Raw genomic sequence first — 18314 nt, forward strand, 5'->3', positions numbered from 1 at the left:
TTTGCATGTTCTCCCTGTGTTGGTGTGGGTTTCCTATGGGTTTTTCCCACAGTCTAAAGACATGCGCTATAGGTGAACTGAATAAGTTTGCGTTATTTTGAGCAAATTCCGGTTTGAAAAGAAATTTTAAAGCTGCGTCACGGCCATGAGATCATTGTTTAAAATCCAGCGTGGAGATTGGCTGTCCGTACCGGCCAGTACAACATGACGTCTTTACGTTTTCGTCATTAATTCATGAGAAAAACTTGAACCAATCAGCGCACTCTATTGTGAATGAGGTGCAACTTCATTAATATGCATGATAGCTTCGTAGACTGTACGTTTTACCTGCTACAGTGTTCAGAGACACGCCACGTTGTGATGCTAAAGGTTATTAAAACAAGTGGAAGAAGAAGAATTGTTTGGAGACATGGTCAGCAGGGCTTGACATTAACTTTTTTGATCACTAGCCACACTTTAGTTGTTGGGAAAACATATTTTGTATGCATAAATTTGACTTTGACATGCTAAAATCACTTGATTTAGATTTTGTTATGTCCACATGCCTTCTCATTCATTTTACTTTTTTTGTGTCGTGTATGTGAGCTTGCTCAGTGTGTATGAGCGAACAGGTTTTGTCGCATTGCTATTAGTTTTTATTTTACAGGACTGTTCTGGGCTCAACATTAAGGATTTGCCAAATTTATCTCTGACCACACCAAAAATAACTAAATAATTATTCTTTTATCTAAAATTTGTAACAGTTAAGGTTAGGCCTGTTAATAATCTGTTAAAAGAATAATTAAAATGAAAGCATTGGCCGCTGCTGCTTACAAAAAGATACATATATATATTTTTCACAGTCGCGCGCATCACATATTCAGTATTCACCTGCTTTCTATTGCTCGCACAAACGCAATTACTTTTGTCAGTCGTGTTGCTTCGAAATTCTAAGATCGCCTTTGCATGCATATTGGACCATACTTATTGTTGAACCCTGCTTTTAAGAGTTATTATCCGGGAAAATTATTTTTAACCAGCCAAAGTGGCTAGTGGGAGTGTCTGTCTTACCCGCCACTGCTGAAATCCACCTGCATGTGGCGGGTGTTATTGTAAAGCCCTGGTCGTCAGTGTTGTGTTTATAAATGTGCTGCAACGAAAATTTTGTTTCCATTTTCCTGTGATGAGAGCACAGCTTGCGTGTTGACCCACATTTGCTTTTTACATCTGGAAATGGTGAAATCTAGATTTGCTGTTCGTCTCCTTTAAAAAAAAACCCCACACAGTTCCAGTTTGTGTTGACCGTCCTGTCTCTAAGGATTTGTTAAGGTTGCAATCAATGTCTTTGTTTATGTTTTTTCAGATGGCAAAGTTAGTTAGTATCGTCAGCTTACTCTTTCAGTTTTTAAAGACAAACCTCAGTCAAAATGATTGTTACTAAGTTCACAGTACGTTAATATCACTGCAATATTATAATAATATGGACTGCAAGATCCGCTGTAAATGCTGCTTTCCAAATGTGAACATGTAAACAACTTAATCAAACTATTACAGTCGATTTTCACCGCGTAAGATTTTTGCTGCATTTTCCAACACAATCTCACGGCAATTCGTAACTTTTTCATTTAGTGGCTAATTCGTATGAATTCGTACGATCTAATTCGTACAATTTAGTACGATTTGCTTATCCCCCAATGACGGTTGGGGTTAGGGGTGGGGTCAGGTGCCACGCCTCCTTTTTAAAATCGTACCATTTCGTACGACTGAACTCGTACGAATTCGTACGAATTAGCCACTAAACTGGCAAAACGTAAAATACTTACGTTTTCTCGTGAGATCAGGCTGGCATTTTCTGACAGGATAGTCTTTACCATGGGTGTCCAAACTCAGTTCTGGAGGGCTGGTGTCCTGCATATTTTAGTTCCAACCCCAATTAAACACACCTTAACCAGCTAATCAAGCTCTTTCTAGATATACTAGAAACTTCCAAGGAAGTGTGTTGAAGGAAGTTGGAGCTAAACTATGCAGGAAACAGGTCCTCCAGGACCGAGTTTGAACACCCCTGGTCTATACACACACGGCTGTATCATCAAAAATTCCATTAAACAAAACTGGGGACACGCATTAAATGTTCCTGAGAAAAAATGAAAATGCCAAACTGCAGTTAAAGTCAGCAAATTAGGAATGAAACACCCGAAATTACATGAAACTCTGAAGGAAATGTGGATAGTGCGCTGAAGTGATGACATTAATCGGTAACACTTTATAATAACTACACACTGTAAATCATTTATTAAGCATTAGTAAATAGTGAATTCATTATCTGTTAAGCATTAACTCTACATTAATAAGTGTTAATAAGCAATTTATAACTGCAGATACAAGTGCTTTATTCTTGACTTACAAACATATTCATAATGTGCTTAATAATTGTATTTTTGAACTTTGTTAATGATTTATTTTTCATTACTTAATTAAGTATCGCATTATTTAAAAACCATTTGTATTTAAGAGTAGTTGAGGGTTTTTAGGATCATTCAGAATGAGTTAGTAAATGAATAATAAACTATTGAAATCAACGTTTATATGTCTTATTATTCAGGCATTTATTAATGGTTACTATGTATGTTAATAAATGCTTTTTTAACTCAACTTCATCCAGTTTTGGACCTAAAGTGAGGACTATTTATGCTTTATAAATCCCTTATAAATGACAAATAAAGGCTCAGTTATATTCTAAACAGGTAAAAAGACATTATTCATTCCTATTCATTTAAAGATGCACAAATGAAACTGTACTTCAAATGAAAAACAAATCTTTGCCACCTCATCTAAAATAAAATCACTGTAGAGTTTAAACATTGCATCTTATTATATTGTTCAATTATTATATTGTTGTTGTTGTTGTTTTATCTCGTTTTACAGTATGTCGTATTTTGACACTCCTGTTATTTGGCAATGATTAAACTTTACAGTAATTTTACTTTTTTAGAAAAGATTGCAAAGAATATTGTTCATTTGATTCTGAGTCTTTAATTGTCATTTATAAGGGATTTATAAAGCATGAATAGTCCTCACTTTAGATTAGGTCACAAAACTGCGTGAAGTTGAGTTAATAAAGCATTTATTAACATATTAGATAACTATTAGTATATGCCTGAATAATAAGACATACAAATGTTGATTTCAATAGTTTATTAATCATTTACTAACTCATTTTGAATGATCCTGAAAACCCTCAACTACTCTTAAATACAAATGGTTTGTAAATAATGCAAAACTTAATATAGTTATAAAAAATAAATAATTAACTAAGTATGAAAATACAATCATTAAACATTATATAGGTGCTTATAAGTCAAGAATACAGCATTTGTATCTGCAGTTATAAACTGCTTATTAACGTTTATTAATGTAGAGTTCATGCTTAACAAATAATTAATTCACTAGAAGCTAATGCTTAGTAAATGATTCATAGTGTGTAGTTATTATAAAGTGTTACCCATTAATCGAATTATGTGCTATAAAATATAAAAGAGGATCATGAAAGAAACATCCAAAAAGCAACTCATGTAAGCACAGTCATATTATTGTCTTATTCAGATGAAGGCAAATAATTTGATTACTGATGTCCATGTAAACGTAGTCAGTGTCTATCTTCCCTGCATCTGTGTTTGTGATGCCGCTGTAAAAATCAGCACGTGCACATAATGAAATTCCCCTTTTCATACAAACCCTTCCCTATTTCGCCATTTGACACTCCCAACTAAAAGCTGGACTCACCCACTTTCCTGACTTTTGTGAAAACACCCTGCACCTTTGCATAATTAGCGCTTCTTCTGTGTATTGCCTCGTCTTGTTGAATCGCTGACTGCCTCCTGAATTGTAATTCGCTTTGGACAAAAGCATCTGCTAAATAACTAAATATAAATGTGCAGCATACTAAACAGACATGTTATATTATTTTCCCATTAAAGCTAAAGGATCAGCATGGTAGAAGAACTATGAACCATTTTACAGTATCTTCCAACATGACACTTCAAATAAGTGTGCCATCTTCCACACACAAGAAAGTTTAGACTTCTCAACAAGAAAAGTTGAACAATCTCTCTGAAATTTTGCCACATTGTTTAGGGACACGCAAGTGGGATGCTTTTGTTTGAAGATCCACCATCTGAGCGTTCGCTTCAGGGAATGCAACGAATTCCATCAGACAGGATTAGAACAGAATATCAGATGACTAAACTTTGAAACGGAGCTCTCTCGCTGCGTAATAATACATGCAAATGTATTTAAATGGAGAGAAAAGTAGATTCAGCTCTATCCGCAATACCTATTTCATCGTTGGTGGGTGTGCAGTAGTTCACCTCCTTTAGTCGAGGCAGCGATTTCGGTTATCCCGTGTGAAGGCGTAATCAGATAATGGCACTAAAAGGATATGAAACAGCTTTATGACAGACAGTGCCACCGCAACGTTGGGTTATATCTGTTAAGCTGAGGTTTACAAGTTGTAAGGGTCCATCTATTAGTCCTATGACGGAACTAACAGCATGGGTGAAGGTTAAATGCGTGTAAGCCTTTTGGCACATGTGAAAAGAAATATTTTTATTCGCTAAAATTTATTTTAATTTGTTTCCAACTCCGAATTTTAATCTGACTCCAATTTATAATCATTTTAGATTTAGATTTATCTAATTCAAGCTGATTACCTTATAGGTCATGATTAGGCAAACATTGGGATGTAAAAATAAGGGATATGCGCATCATAATAAGGGATTCCCCTAACAACGAATTGTTGAACGAGCAACGAATGAATCTCTCATTTATTAAGATTTTTTTATTAATACAATAAATAAGAGGTGTAAGTTTAAAAAATGCACACACCTAACATTATAATGAAAGCATTCGACTGCTTTCCTAACTTTTTATGCTCCTTTAAGACTAAATTAGTTTGGTTTGGAAAAAAACCCCACCAAGATCGACATCCTTATATGTTATTATTATTAATTATGTGTGTATGTCTGTTCTAACACGCACCCAAAAGCCAGACTTTCCCTCCGCTACAGAATCCGTTTGGGAAACAGCATCTGTTTATCACTTTGGAGCACGTCAGCTGACAGTCATGCCCCATTATATGACTGTTTTGAGGAATGTATAGGATGGGCGACGGCACCTGTAATCAAAAGGAAAAGGAATCGCGCTGTTTTTAATATTTATGTATAAGTGTTTTCATTCCTAAACAAAGCGAAAGCACAGAAGACTCACGTTTTAGAGCAAGGGGTGACCCCTAGTGGTACGGCGGTGTGGGTTGCATATAGGGAGGCTCGGCTGTTCAGAAAAAGACTGAAAATATGGGAGAAATACAGGAAAATACCTTTATGGGATGATAGCAGGATAGAACAGAAAAATACGGGAGAATCCCTGGAAAAACGGGAGGGTTGACAGGTATGGATTAGGTCTAATTTAGATTGATTAACCTAATAAATCCTTGTTTTCAATTAATGGTTCATTGTTTACCCGAAGTCGCTTAGAGCAGGGGCGGAATGGCCATCTGGCAATTCTGGCAAATGCCAGAAAGGCCTGACCATTTTTTAAACGTGGGCAGGTCAGCTATTTATTTTTTATATGTATTGCTTTTACATGCAGGCAGCTTTTATGTCTTGCAAGATGTGGATATTATGATGATGATGATAATGATGATAATAGTAATAATAATAATTAATTTAAGCATTGGCCCAATCGGCAATGACCGGCTGGTTTCGAGATTGGCCGACCCAATTAGAGGTTACGCGGACGTAATCAAAATCTGGCAAGAATGTCAAACAAATAGTAAGTGCAACTCAAGCTAATTGTCAGAGATGGACCATAAAAAAGGAAAGGCGGTGCCGAAAAGCTCAGAAAAAAAAAGTCTCTAAAATCAAATCAAACGCTGCCAAATTAACTGAAATAGTCTCGAAAGAGGGCAGCAAAGGGCTGCAAGAATAGCCCAGAAAAAGGGCTGCTATTTTGAGCCTCAGCTGGGTTAGTTGGTGTTTTTGTGTGGAGTTTGCATGTTCGCGTGAGTTTCCTCCTGGTTTCCCTAACAAGTCCAAACACATGTGCTGTGGGTGAATTGCGTAGGCTTAATTGTCTGTAGTGCATGTATGTGAATGTGTAAGTATAGGGGTTTCACAGTGGGTTTCAGCTTGGAGGGCAACTGCTGTGTAAAACATATGCTGCATAAGTTGGCGGTTTATTTCGCTGTGGTGATCCCAGATTAATAAAGAGACTAAGACGAAAAGATAATGAATGAATTAAATGATTGAATTTATAAATTAGTTTTTGTTCCGGTCACATACATTAAATGTTAAAATATCTATTACATATATGGTACTGCTTATATTATTTTACCATCTGTACATCTATATAAGTAGTGAATGTACGTGTCTGTGTATAGGGCTGTGTCGGTGTGGTAATGTGGGCTGGTATGGCTACAGTGCCAGGGAAATTTTAGTCCCAGTTCGCCCCTGGCTTAGAGTCAGTATGCTGGCCAGTTCATCTGCTCACAGACACATCCTCTCCACTTCTGATTCTTAGCAAATAAGCTAATTTTCTTTAAGTAATAATAGGCCGCCCCATGCTTGCTCATACATAAAGAAAGTTTGATTTAGCTTAGTCAGAGAATATAACTGGAAGCTAATGTCCTTTTAGTAATAATAGGTCGCCCCATGCTTGCACATACTTAAAGAAAGTTTGATTTAGCCCCTAGATTATATCATACTAAGTCAGTGATTGTTAGAAATCAACAGGTCTCTAATGCTATGCCCATGCTCCATCCATTGAGCCTGAATGTATGACTAATCCTGGTTGTAGGCTGCGGAAACATCAGCCTAAACAATCTACTAGATTTAAGTGATTTCAGGAGATATTAGAGTCAAACAAGAATTTTACATTTATTTGTCAGGCAAAGATATTCCAATCCAATTCACATAATTAAACAAAATAAGCCAATCAAGATTGTACAACATCAATTATTCAAAGATTCATTTAAGAGTTAGAGATGAATACCTGACCATGTAGAAATACATTGCAGCAGTCCTGATGCAGAGCTCAGAGTCTCACAAACTGCAATGGGGTATTCTGACTACAGGATCCCCCAGACACTTCTGCACCATTTGCCTAAATACTTAAATCATCATGAATTCAAGACCATGAAAGCTTCACCAAGACTCTTGCCTAGTCATGTGGTGATATGAAGACCATTTTCCATGGAGTCTAGCATCTGGCAAAGATCTTATCAAAGTCAAAACACAAATTAACTAATATAAGAGAGATTGTAAAATATTACATTGCAATTAGGACCACTTTACCAATCACATAGAGACATTAAAAATGACACCAAACATGAATATAAACCACAAGATATACCTTATTAAAAACTTAAGCATTCTGTGTGGAATGTGAGTGAGCTGCTCTGGTGGAGAAGGTAAAGTCCAGGGCAAAGAGGAGGGCTCAGGATGCATGATCGAGACAACCTGAACAACTGGTTTCCTTGGTGATCTTCTCAGATTAGAAAGTTTATTGTTTTAGGCCCCGTTTACACAAATGTGTTTTCCTTTTAAAACGCATTAGTATTGCTACGGTTACGCCATCTGTCCACACTACACCGGAGTTCTCGAGCGCCGAAAACTTTTTATTCTAAAACTCTGCTGCTTCATCTCAGTGTGGATGAGGAAAAACGGAGACATCTGAAAACGGAGGCGGGACTGCTGAGATTCTCTACCTGATTGGGGCTTTTGTGTCATTGCGTATTTTTCCCTTATTCGTCAAGCCCCTATCACATGACTATAACACATGGCTTTAACGCTAACGAAAGAGAGTACTGTAAACAACAACAACATGTGCACAGAAATGGGAGCGTTGTTTGCACTATTGTCTGTTTTAGGCGTTATTGTGCAGTTACTCATTTGTTACGTTTAGTAACAACTTAACCTCGTCGTCTGTCCACAAAAATACCTCTCCTGCTTTCTTTGCCATTGCGTTTAATGTTTAACCGGCGTTTGTTGACTAACAATAACCAAATGCTGAGCGAGACGCATGCTTTCTGTTTATACTAGAACGCGCATGCCCAAATTGCGCGAATGGTCACATGATATACGTGTTTTTGGTGGTGTAGTGTGGACGGAGATATGTTTAGAGACCCTAGGTGAAACGCTAGTGTGGACGCGGATCGTTTTTGATCTAAAACACCGTTTTAAAACTAAAACGCACCAGTGTAAATGGGGCCTTAGTGCCTGACCATTCTCATGGTCTTGTCTCGTGTGGAGTTCCATAACAGTTTTCAGGGTTTAATATTATGGAGAGATATAGCCATCCTTACAAAGTCCAGCCTTGAAGATGATATTTTGAAGAAAATAACTTAAAACCTGTAACCATTGACTTCCGTTGTAGGATAGACAAATACTATGAAAGTCAACGGTTTCTTCAAATATTATTTTGTGTTCAACAGAAGAAAGAAACTCATTAAGGTTGGAAACAAATTACAGAATGACTAAACAATATCTAGTTTCTAGCCCAAATATCTAAAAATTCTTAAGGCAAGAAGTTTTTTGTACACAAGTAAAAAATAATCGTCTTGTTTTCTGAAATAATGTCAAAATTAAATGAGTTTTTTTTTTTTTTTTAAAGATGCTAAAATATGTGCCGGACAAGCAGTGGCGCATAAGGTAGTGCTGTCGCCTCACAGCAAGAAGGTTGCTGGGTCGCTGGTTCGAGCCTCAGCTCAGTTGGCATTTTTTTGTGTGGAGTTTGCATGTTCTCCCTGCGTTCGCATGGGGTTTCCTTTGGGTGCTCCGGTTTCCCCTACAGTCCAAAGACATGCGGTACAGGTGAATTGGGTTGGTTAAATTGTTTGTAGTATATGTGTGTGAATGTGTGTTCCCAGAGATGGGCTGCGGCTGGAAGGGCATCCGCTGCGTAAAAATGTGCTGGATAAGTTGGCGGTTCATTCCGCTGTGGCGACCCCTGATTAATAAAGGGACTAAGCCAACAAGAAAATGAATGAATGAATAAAATATGTGCTAGTGGGGTAAGCAGTATAATCACATTTCAAAGCAACAAAAAGATTATTTTGCTTACCCAACTGGCATATTATTTTGCTTGTTTTAAGAAAACTCACCTAATTTCAACATTACACTGCAAAAAATGCTTTTCTTACTTAGATTTTTTGTCTTATTTCTAGTCCAAATATCTAAAAACTCTTAAATCAAGATGAATTTTCTAGACAAGCAAAACATACTGTCTTGTTTTAAGATATAATATGTCAAAATTAAGTGAGTTTTCCCTTAAAACAAGCCAAATAATCTGCCAATGGGGTAAGCAAAATAATTTTATGTCAAAAGGAAAAACAAGATTAATTTGCTTACCCCATTGGCAGCTTATTTTGCTTGTTTCAAGGAAAAACTCCATTAATATTGGGATATTATTTCTGAAAACAAGACAATATAATTTGCTTGCCTAGAAAATGTTTCTTGATATAAGAATTTTTAGATATTTGGACTAGAAACAAGACAAAAAATCTAGGTAAGAAAAGCATATTTTGCAGAGTATTTCTGAAATATTTTTATATTATATATTCTAGAAAATACTTCTTGATTTAAGATTTTTGATATTTAGAACTCTAAGCAAGAAAAACATCATTTTTGAAGTATAATATGCACAATTCCAAATGCAGTAGCCCCAAATAGAGTTTAAAGGAGGATCTTAAGGGATTACATCCTCTGTGCTTTGTCAAAATGTGTTCAGATTATGTACCTGGTTCCCCACAGAGGCTCTTCAAGCCCTGAACAATGAAAATACCACCTACCATCCTGCCGGTGCTGTGGAGACCCAAAGGGCTTTTTGGAATAGGAATAGAGAAAACAAACAGAGGTGGAGAAGAGCCAGATTAAGACGACATACAGTTTGAGAGGACAACATGAATGGGGCTGTAATGACTAATGTGAAGAGGCACGCTGATTACATGCGCTCTAATATCAGCTCACACCACGTTTTGTGTGAGTGATTATTCATTTACAAAGCATTCGGCCAATGGAAGTGAATACTGTTCAAAAGTGTAGCGTTGGTTGGATTGGTGGTTGTGTGGACTGGTTGTGTAGGTTGGTTGGTAAGTTGGTTGGGTTGGTTGATTATGTAGGCTGGTTGTGTAGATTGATTGGTAAGATGGTAGAGTTGGTTTGCTGATGGCTTGATTGGTTTACATTTACATTTAGCAGACGCTTTTATCCAAAGTGACTTACAAATGAGGACAAGGAAGCAATTTATACAACTATAAGAGCAACAATGAATAAGGGCTGTAGGCAAGTTTCAGGTGTGTAAAGTCTAAGAAGCAAAGTTTTTAAAAAAAAAATTTTATTAGTTTTTTTTTTTTGTTTTTTTTTGTTTTTTCCGAGTACAGTTAGCGGTGGAGCCAGAGAAGCAATTGCTGATTAGGAAGGAAAGTGGAGACTAAATAGTTTAGTTTTTAGTGGTTTCTTGAAGACAGCTAGTGACTGCCGTTCGTATGCAGTTAGGGAGTTCATTCCACCAACTGGGCAGATTGAACGCGAGAGTTCGGGAAAGTGATTTCTTCCCTCTTTGGGATGGAACCACGAGGCGACGTTCATTCACAGAACGCAAGTTTCTGGAGGGCACATAGATCTGCTTAAGTGGGACCAGATAAGGAGCAGCAAATCAAGAAGTCGCTTTGTAAGCAAACATCAGAGCTTTGAATTTGATGTAAGCAGCAACTGGCAGCCAGTGCAAACGGATGGGTAACGGATTGACGTGCTCTTTTAGGTTCATTAAAGACCACTAGTGCTGCTGCTTTTTGAAGCAGCTGAAGAGGTTTGATAGAGTTAGCTGGAAGCCCGGCTAGTAGAGAGTTGTAATAGTCCAGTCTGGAGAGAACAAGAGCTTGAACAGGGAGTTGAGCTGCATGTTCAGATAGGAATGGTCGGTTGGTTGGTTAATATTCAAAAGTGTGGGTTTGGTTGTATTGGTTAGTTGGTTGGTTGTGGTGGTTTGTGGTTGGTTGATTGTGTTGGCTTATTGGTATGTTACTTGAGTTGGTTGTATTGGTTTGTTGTGTAGGTTTGTTGGCTGGTTGTGTAGACCATACCTGGCTACATTTGTCTCTGAAAATCTGGGAGACTGTGATTGGGAGGAGGGGTTTTGGGGGGCGAGGAGGAGGATGTCTGTGTCTAACACTTTACAACTTTACAGAAAAGTGGGGGGGATGCGGAGCGTTCAAAAGGGGTGCCTAGTCTGCAATCGGAACAGTCAGCGATCCGGTGGTGACAGATTGTACCAAATACCCGAGGAAAGGGGTTGAAATTCCGGAGATTTTCCGGGAGAAATGACAAACCGGTAGAAGGGTCTGAAATACGGGAGACTCTTGGGAAAAATGTGAGTGTTGGCAGGTATGGTATAGACGAGTTGTGTTGGTTGGTTGGTTGCAGTGCTTAATTTGAAAATGAATAATTCCTGGAACAAAAGTTACCGTAACCGACGTCCACCACACAATAGGGTTGGGCGATGTCGACCAATTTGGCAACGTACGATGTCTAAAATGAAACATCACGATGGACAATGGCATCATCGTCATAGGCGGAGGTGAATTAATTATTTATGTATAATTCATTTATTCATTACGAATTAATTATTTGTAGTCAACCGTTTCAACTACCTGACCCGCTTGGTCCTTGTTTTACCCATAAACAAATCATAAACAAATAAATAAGTTGCACACAAATTACCACCTGTCAATCACTTTTTCCGTCGGAGGTTGGTCGGTAAAAAAGGTCCACAACCAACAGTATCTGAGGTCTACACTAAAATTACTAAGTAGTGTAAAAGTGAAAGACTGAAGCAGTGTACTGATGCTGTGACATTACCTGATAGATAAAAAAAAATGAAGAGTCGTTAGATAGAGACGAGATTAATTAAATATCACATTTAACAACTATATGAGATGCGATCCAGCGGTACATCCTTGATAAACTGTCTGATGTGCACTGCTCTCTCGAGCTCAGACGAGCGCATGACAGTGTGTGTGGCTGTGGCTGTGTGTGTGTGTGGTCACGTGATTTACGAGAGAGCTTTGTGCTGTCTGTGTGTGTGTGTGTAAAACAATAGAATTTGCACAAAGAAACTATAGGGTTCTTCTCTAAAGAAGTTGTTACTGCGCTCCGTTTAGATCGTTATAATGGGCGATTTACGTTATAACTAACGTGGTTCAAACGATGGATCTGCTACCGAGAAACTATGCATTTTGGGAAACAGTAGTCACTACATTGTACTTTTCCCAAGTGATGCATCGTACTATGATAGTTCAGCTGTGAGTTACATTGTTGTTTGGGAAACGCACCCCAGAACTATTCTTTGTAGCAACATGTGACAGTAAGCATAAATGTGACTGTAATGACTAAGATGAGGAGAAGTGCTGATTATTGTGCTGTAATATCGGCTCATACAATGTCTCACATAACTGATTATGAACTCACAGGGAGTTCGGGCGCTGGAAGGTCAACAGCCTCGCTGCGGAGAGACAAGAAGGCAATGGTGCGGCCATGCCCTTTGACCCCGAATTCATCCATAACGTCAGGCTTCTGGGGAGAAGGCCAAGTCTGCAGAAAATCACTGACACCATCATTAAGAAATACGGCACTCATTTCCTGCTCTCTGCCACTCTGGGAGGTAAGAAAGCTGTATTATGTGGTATGTGTGCTGGTTATTATCTCTGCGAAATAGACTTTCATTCTTGTCTTTCTCCTGCAGACTTCTTTATATAGTATCAGTCGAGGCTGACGTGACATTATGCATTATTGAACACTCTGTTAGTGTTTTCTAATGGATGTGACACTCATAAGTTCAGTTCTTGGTTTAGCTCAATGGGTCATACAGTGAGCTCAGAATTCACCTCATTTCTGATCCTACCGTAGAGTACATGACTCATCATCAGGATGTTTTTCTAAAGAAAAAAAAATGCTGATTAATTTGCCTCTGACTTTCTTATTTGACTGAATGTTTATTAGCTCTGCCCCCCACCATTAACAGACTTTCAGGCATTTATGAAACAATACTGCTTTGTTATTAACAGCTTTTAGAGGTGGATATTTATGAAGTAGATATGTGGCTTAGGTAAGTTTAAAAAAATCTCCAGAAACAGTTTTATGTGAAGTTTATTTATAAACTAATTTCGAGAGGATAACATGCTTATAATTGACATGGCTAGCCCCGAGTTAAGCTAATGTATGATCCACCAATCAGAATCAAGAATCCCCCCTTTCACCCTCTCTCCTCCTCTATAGGGCAGCACGGCGGCCCAGTGGCTAGCACTGTTGCCTCACAGCAAGAATGCCTCCTTTTCGGGTCTCTACCCAGCCAGTTGGCATTTCTGTGCGGTGTTCATGCTTTCCCCATGCTCGCGTGGGTTTTCCCCGGGTCCTCCGGTTTCCCCCTGCAGTCCAAAACATGAGACATAAGTAAATTAACTAAACCAAATCAGCACCATAGTCAATTCCACCAGCAGCTCATAGCAAACCTTAAGCATGAGGAAAGGGGCGGGATGAAAGTTTTATGAAAATTTTGCTTTTGACCATATTTGGAATGGTCGTGAATATTAATGAGCTCTACTTCTATGCTTCTTATGCAACCCTGGCTGATTCTTATAACATTCTGCATATACATTTCTGGAGAGAACAAAATACGTCCCAGGAGGTACTTTTTTTTGCAGTTTTTGTTTTTGGGAATCCACCAAAGGCAGCTGTGTATGCTTTTTTAGATCTCCAATATGTCTCGGGAGTGCCATTTGTGCCTGCTTTTCTCACGTAATCCACCAGAGGCCACTGTTGACTGACTGACCAACCAACCGATAACCACACCCGCACCCTTCCCTAAACCCAACTGATAGTGTTTTAAAAAGCACCGATTGACCCGCCCACCCTAAACCCAACCGACAGTTTTAAAAAGCAATCCAGAAAAAGAAAAGCCCTCGTAGCCGCATGATTTTTACTATGTTTTTAGATTTTACCACATTCTCACCTTGTTATTTAGTTTTTAATTTTATTTTTTGGCTTTTGTTTTTGTCTTACCTGATTTCTGGAATCGATTTTCACTAAACTCAAACCTCGTTGGCTTGCTTAACACTCTACATCTCAAGACTGCTGACATGTCCAGCTACCGGACAAACTGGTAACTTGGGATGTCCCAATCAGGTTTTTTTGCTCCCGAATCCGAGTCCGGGTCATTTACCAAAACCTGATCCGATACTTCTATAATAGATTAAAAAAGATCAAGGAAGTTCCTTATTTTTTTTTCGTTAATTCAACTTATTTTAACATTTAACAACTTAGAGCACTTCTGTGAGGTAGCTTGAACAATCACGTAATAAATAACATAAATGCTTCACTTTCCGATCGAGTCTGAAAGCATGTGATCGGGTCCGATTTCCAATTACATGATTGGATCTGGACATCCCTACTGGTAACAGCGGGAAAGCCGTCCATACGGAGGTAAGCGCTCAGCTGGTAAACAAGAAAAGGAACTGTCATGCTGCCCCGTAGCGTTCGTTTTAACGACAAAATGCAGCCATACATACTTCTGGCTACATAAATCGCAATCTCCAGACATGTATTAAAGGCTGCGTTTTCAGAATGAGCCAATGTTGTATTTATGCTCTGATGCACATATATTCAGTTGTCTACATGTGTTTGTTGCTTCATTTCAAACATACTCAACAAATATTTTAACAATATACATGTTTAAATAACAAAAGAAACAGCTAAACAGATTAAATACCTCTTTCTTCAGGTGGTGCTGAGTAAATGTAAATTATTACCAAATTTAGCTTTCTTTGGATGGCCTGTGAGGAGATGCTCTATTAGATACACCTGGTTGCATTACCTGAGACCTCTTTAATGCCAGTCTTGTTTTCAAAATAAGAGTTCTACATACAGTTGAAGTCAGAATTATTAGCCCAGGGCTCACCCCTGTTGCAGGGTGAGAGGGGAGTTTGAGCTGAGGTAGATCTCGAGAGCTCCCCTGCTGAAGTAGCTAATGAACAGATTGCTCTTAATAGATTACTACTTACTAGGAGCACATTTATGATGCTGATTTGGATTAGTAAAATGACTTAAGTTGTGTGTTTTGGACCGTGGGAGGAAACCGGGGTTCTTCTTGCTGTGAAGAAACAGTGCTAAGCACTGGGCCAGAGTGCCAATCGTCTAAGAAAGGAGGAGGCGTAGGGGTGGAAGGGGATATTCTTCAAAATGGAGATGGTTGTGATATAGAACTATTTATAGGGACTAAGGAATCGTCTGATTGGTGAATCATGAATTGGCTAATGCATGACTAGCAGTGTTCAATCATAAGCACATGATTCTCACAAAACTAGTTTATAATTAAACTCCACTTATGTACATAATACATAATTAAAACTGAATAATACAAGATCAGTTCCTGAAATTTCAAGGAACACACAAATCTGAATCTTAGTTCAGTCTAGTATAGTAATGAATTGTATTTGTGAAATAATTGATGTATTACTTACTATATTATTAATACTTAAAGTTCTGGTAAAGTTTTTATGCTCGACTATAGGCCTTTGAGTAAAAAAGGTTGAGAACCATTGAGCTAAAGTAGTCACTTATGATTTACTCATGATTTCATGACAAAAAACCAAAAAAAAAACAAAGGTTAATGCCGAGTGTGTGAGGAACTATTGATTTGATCTTTGACCTTGACCTTTAGGATCCCCATTAAAATGACCCTTCAATAGTGTTGTTCAGAAGAGTATTAGTCCACCTACAAAACACCCACTTTTCAACATTTAGCCTGTCCTTTCTATTTTATTTTCTTCTTTTTATCTTCACTTCTCACTTACAAATATCTCCTTACAAACGTACAAAGGATCAGGCTTTATCAGGCAAGATGAAGAGCCTAGACCGATACATTCCTGTTTGTTTAGGTGCTTTTCCGTTCCGAAAACTCATCTTTATTTGCAGATATACTGCAGCACAGCAGTCTTTCAGGTCCCTATAGTCTTTCATACCGAGAGATTGTTTACAGTACACACCTTTTCCAAAAAGACACTCTCATTCGTCAATACCTCGCTTCATAAATAAACTGCTTTTATACCATGACTGAGGCTGAAAGTGGGGATCATTTGAAGGTCTGGCTAATGCTCCACAGGACACCTTTTGACTCTGGCGTTTTTTTCCGAGGCGTTTATTCTCTCCAAACAAACCCACCAGCTGAGTCAATTGATTTTCATTGGATCCCTCTCGCTCGGAGATGAAGGATACTCTCATCTGTACCATGCGTGTAATGAGAGCTGACGCGTCAGATGGGGAAGAGCTCCGTGGCTTTGTGGGCCCCCGATGGGCCGAGACGGGGCGAGCTCATGCTGTAGATGATTAGGCTTGATTAGCGTCTCCAGCTGAGATGATCATTTCTGTCTGCCTTTTGATCAGGCGAGGAGTCCTTGACGATTTTTGTGGACAAAAGCAAGCTTAGCAGAGGTCAGCAGAACGGCGACGTCTCCAATGGGACAGGCGGCTCGCTGACCCTAGAAGCCCTCCACCAACTGGCCGCATCCTATTTCATCGACAGAGACAGTACTCTTCGGAAACTCCATCACCTCCAGATTGCCTCTACTGCCATTAAGGTATGACCCACATGATTACATTCCAAAGCAATAATAGTGTACAAATCCAGAATCAAGCAAAAGGGCTTCAGGGGTAATTGATGTATTGATGCTCTTTGGATAAGGGATTCATAAAGATACATTAAAAGTCCAAGGCACTTGAAAAGTAGGGGAAAAGGTTGAAAAACCTTTTATTGTTAAGGCTATTAGTGCATTTAGAACTGTATAGTGCCTTGGACTTGCATTCATAGTGTATGCCTTACACCACTAAATTCCTTAACATTTGCAAAAGTTGAACTGAAGAAATCGTCACCTGCTCAAAAACCCAATAACAGGATCCAATTCATGAACTAGCTGATTCTTTTCAGTCTTTTCATCTGTTAAATAGGTTTGCAAAGTGCAACAGTTGACTGATTGAAATAATCCAGTCAGAGCAAGTTTCCAGTAAAAAAGTAAAAGTAATTAAAATAAATGACCCAGAGTCTCCACTTAACAGCTCATTAATGCAAATGATCTGGTCGGAGTGTCTCTTCAGTAAATAACTCATTGATTCAAATGATTCGGTCTGTGAAAGTATCCAGTAAATGACTCACTGATTTAAATTATGTAGTCAGGGTGACTACACAGTAAACAACTCACTGATTCAAATAATAATTCCTTATATTTATATAGCACTTTTCTGGGCACTCAAAGCACTTAACACATTGAGGGGAATCTCCTCATCCACCACCAGAGTGCAGCATCCACTTGGATGATGCGACGGCAGCCATTTTGCGCCAGAACGCACACCACACAGCAGCTGATTGGTGGAGAGGAGACAGAGTGATGAAGCCAATTATGATATGGGGAGTGTTAGGACGCCATGATGGACCGAGGGCAGTGGGCAAATTTGGCCAGGATGCTGGGATTAAACCCCGACTCTTTTTCGAAGGACATCCTGGGATTTTTAATGACTAAAGAGAGTCAGGACCTCGGTTTAATGTCTCATCCGAAAGAGAGCGCTCACTGAGCAGTATAGAGGCCCCGTCATTATACTGGGGCATTAGGACCCACACAGACCGCAGGTTGGGCACCCCCTGCTGGCCTCACTAAAACCACTTCCGGCAGCAACCTAGCTTTCCCATGTGGTCTCCCATCCAGGTACTAACCGGGCGCAGCCTTCCTTAACTTCAGTGGGCAACCATGTGAGAGTTGCAGACAGCTAGCTGCCGGCAAATGATCTGGTCAGAGTGAATTTCCAGTAAACGACTCACTGATTCAAACAATCTGGTCAGAGTGAGTCTCCAATAAACATCGTACTAATTCAAATGATCTGGTCAGAGTGAATGTCTAGTAAACAGCTCATTGATTCAAATGATCCGGTCAGAGTGATTCTCCAGCATGCAATTTACTGATTCTAATGATCTGGTCAGAGTGAGTCTCGAATAAACAACTCATTAATTCAAATAATCTGGTCAAAGTGAGTGGCCAGTTAACAACCCACTGTTTCCAAATTATGATTCGATCAGAGTGAGTCTTCAGTAAACAGTTCACTGACTCGAATAATCTATTCAGAGTAAGTCTTCAGTTAACAACTCACTGATTCAAATGATCCATTCAGTGTGAAGTGCATCCTTATGCAATATTCTGTGCCATTTTGTAGTATAAATAGTGTAAGTAGTGCATTCACACT

At 38.8% G+C, this 18314-nt stretch overlaps 2 protein-coding genes across 2 annotated transcripts in view; one reads left to right on the forward strand and one right to left on the reverse strand.

The window, feature by feature from the left end:
• Nucleotides 1-18314, reverse strand: part of LOC147846195 (uncharacterized) — a 1020765-nt gene that overhangs the window by 479798 nt on the left and 522653 nt on the right. The window lies entirely within an intron of this gene.
• brinp3b (BMP/retinoic acid inducible neural specific 3b) overlaps nucleotides 1-18314 on the forward strand; it is a 69596-nt gene that overhangs the window by 13078 nt on the left and 38204 nt on the right. Inside the window, exons 3-4 of the mRNA XM_087240391.1 lie at nucleotides 12503-12693; nucleotides 16470-16663. Of these exons, the coding sequence (XP_087096517.1) occupies nucleotides 12503-12693; nucleotides 16470-16663 (385 nt within the window). The remainder of the gene's footprint in view (nucleotides 1-12502; nucleotides 12694-16469; nucleotides 16664-18314) is intronic.

The sequence above is a fragment of the Danio rerio genome, chromosome 2 (assembly GCF_052040795.2).
Source record: "Danio rerio strain M-AB ecotype USA chromosome 2, GRCz13ab, whole genome shotgun sequence".
NCBI lineage: Eukaryota > Metazoa > Chordata > Actinopteri > Cypriniformes > Danionidae > Danio > Danio rerio.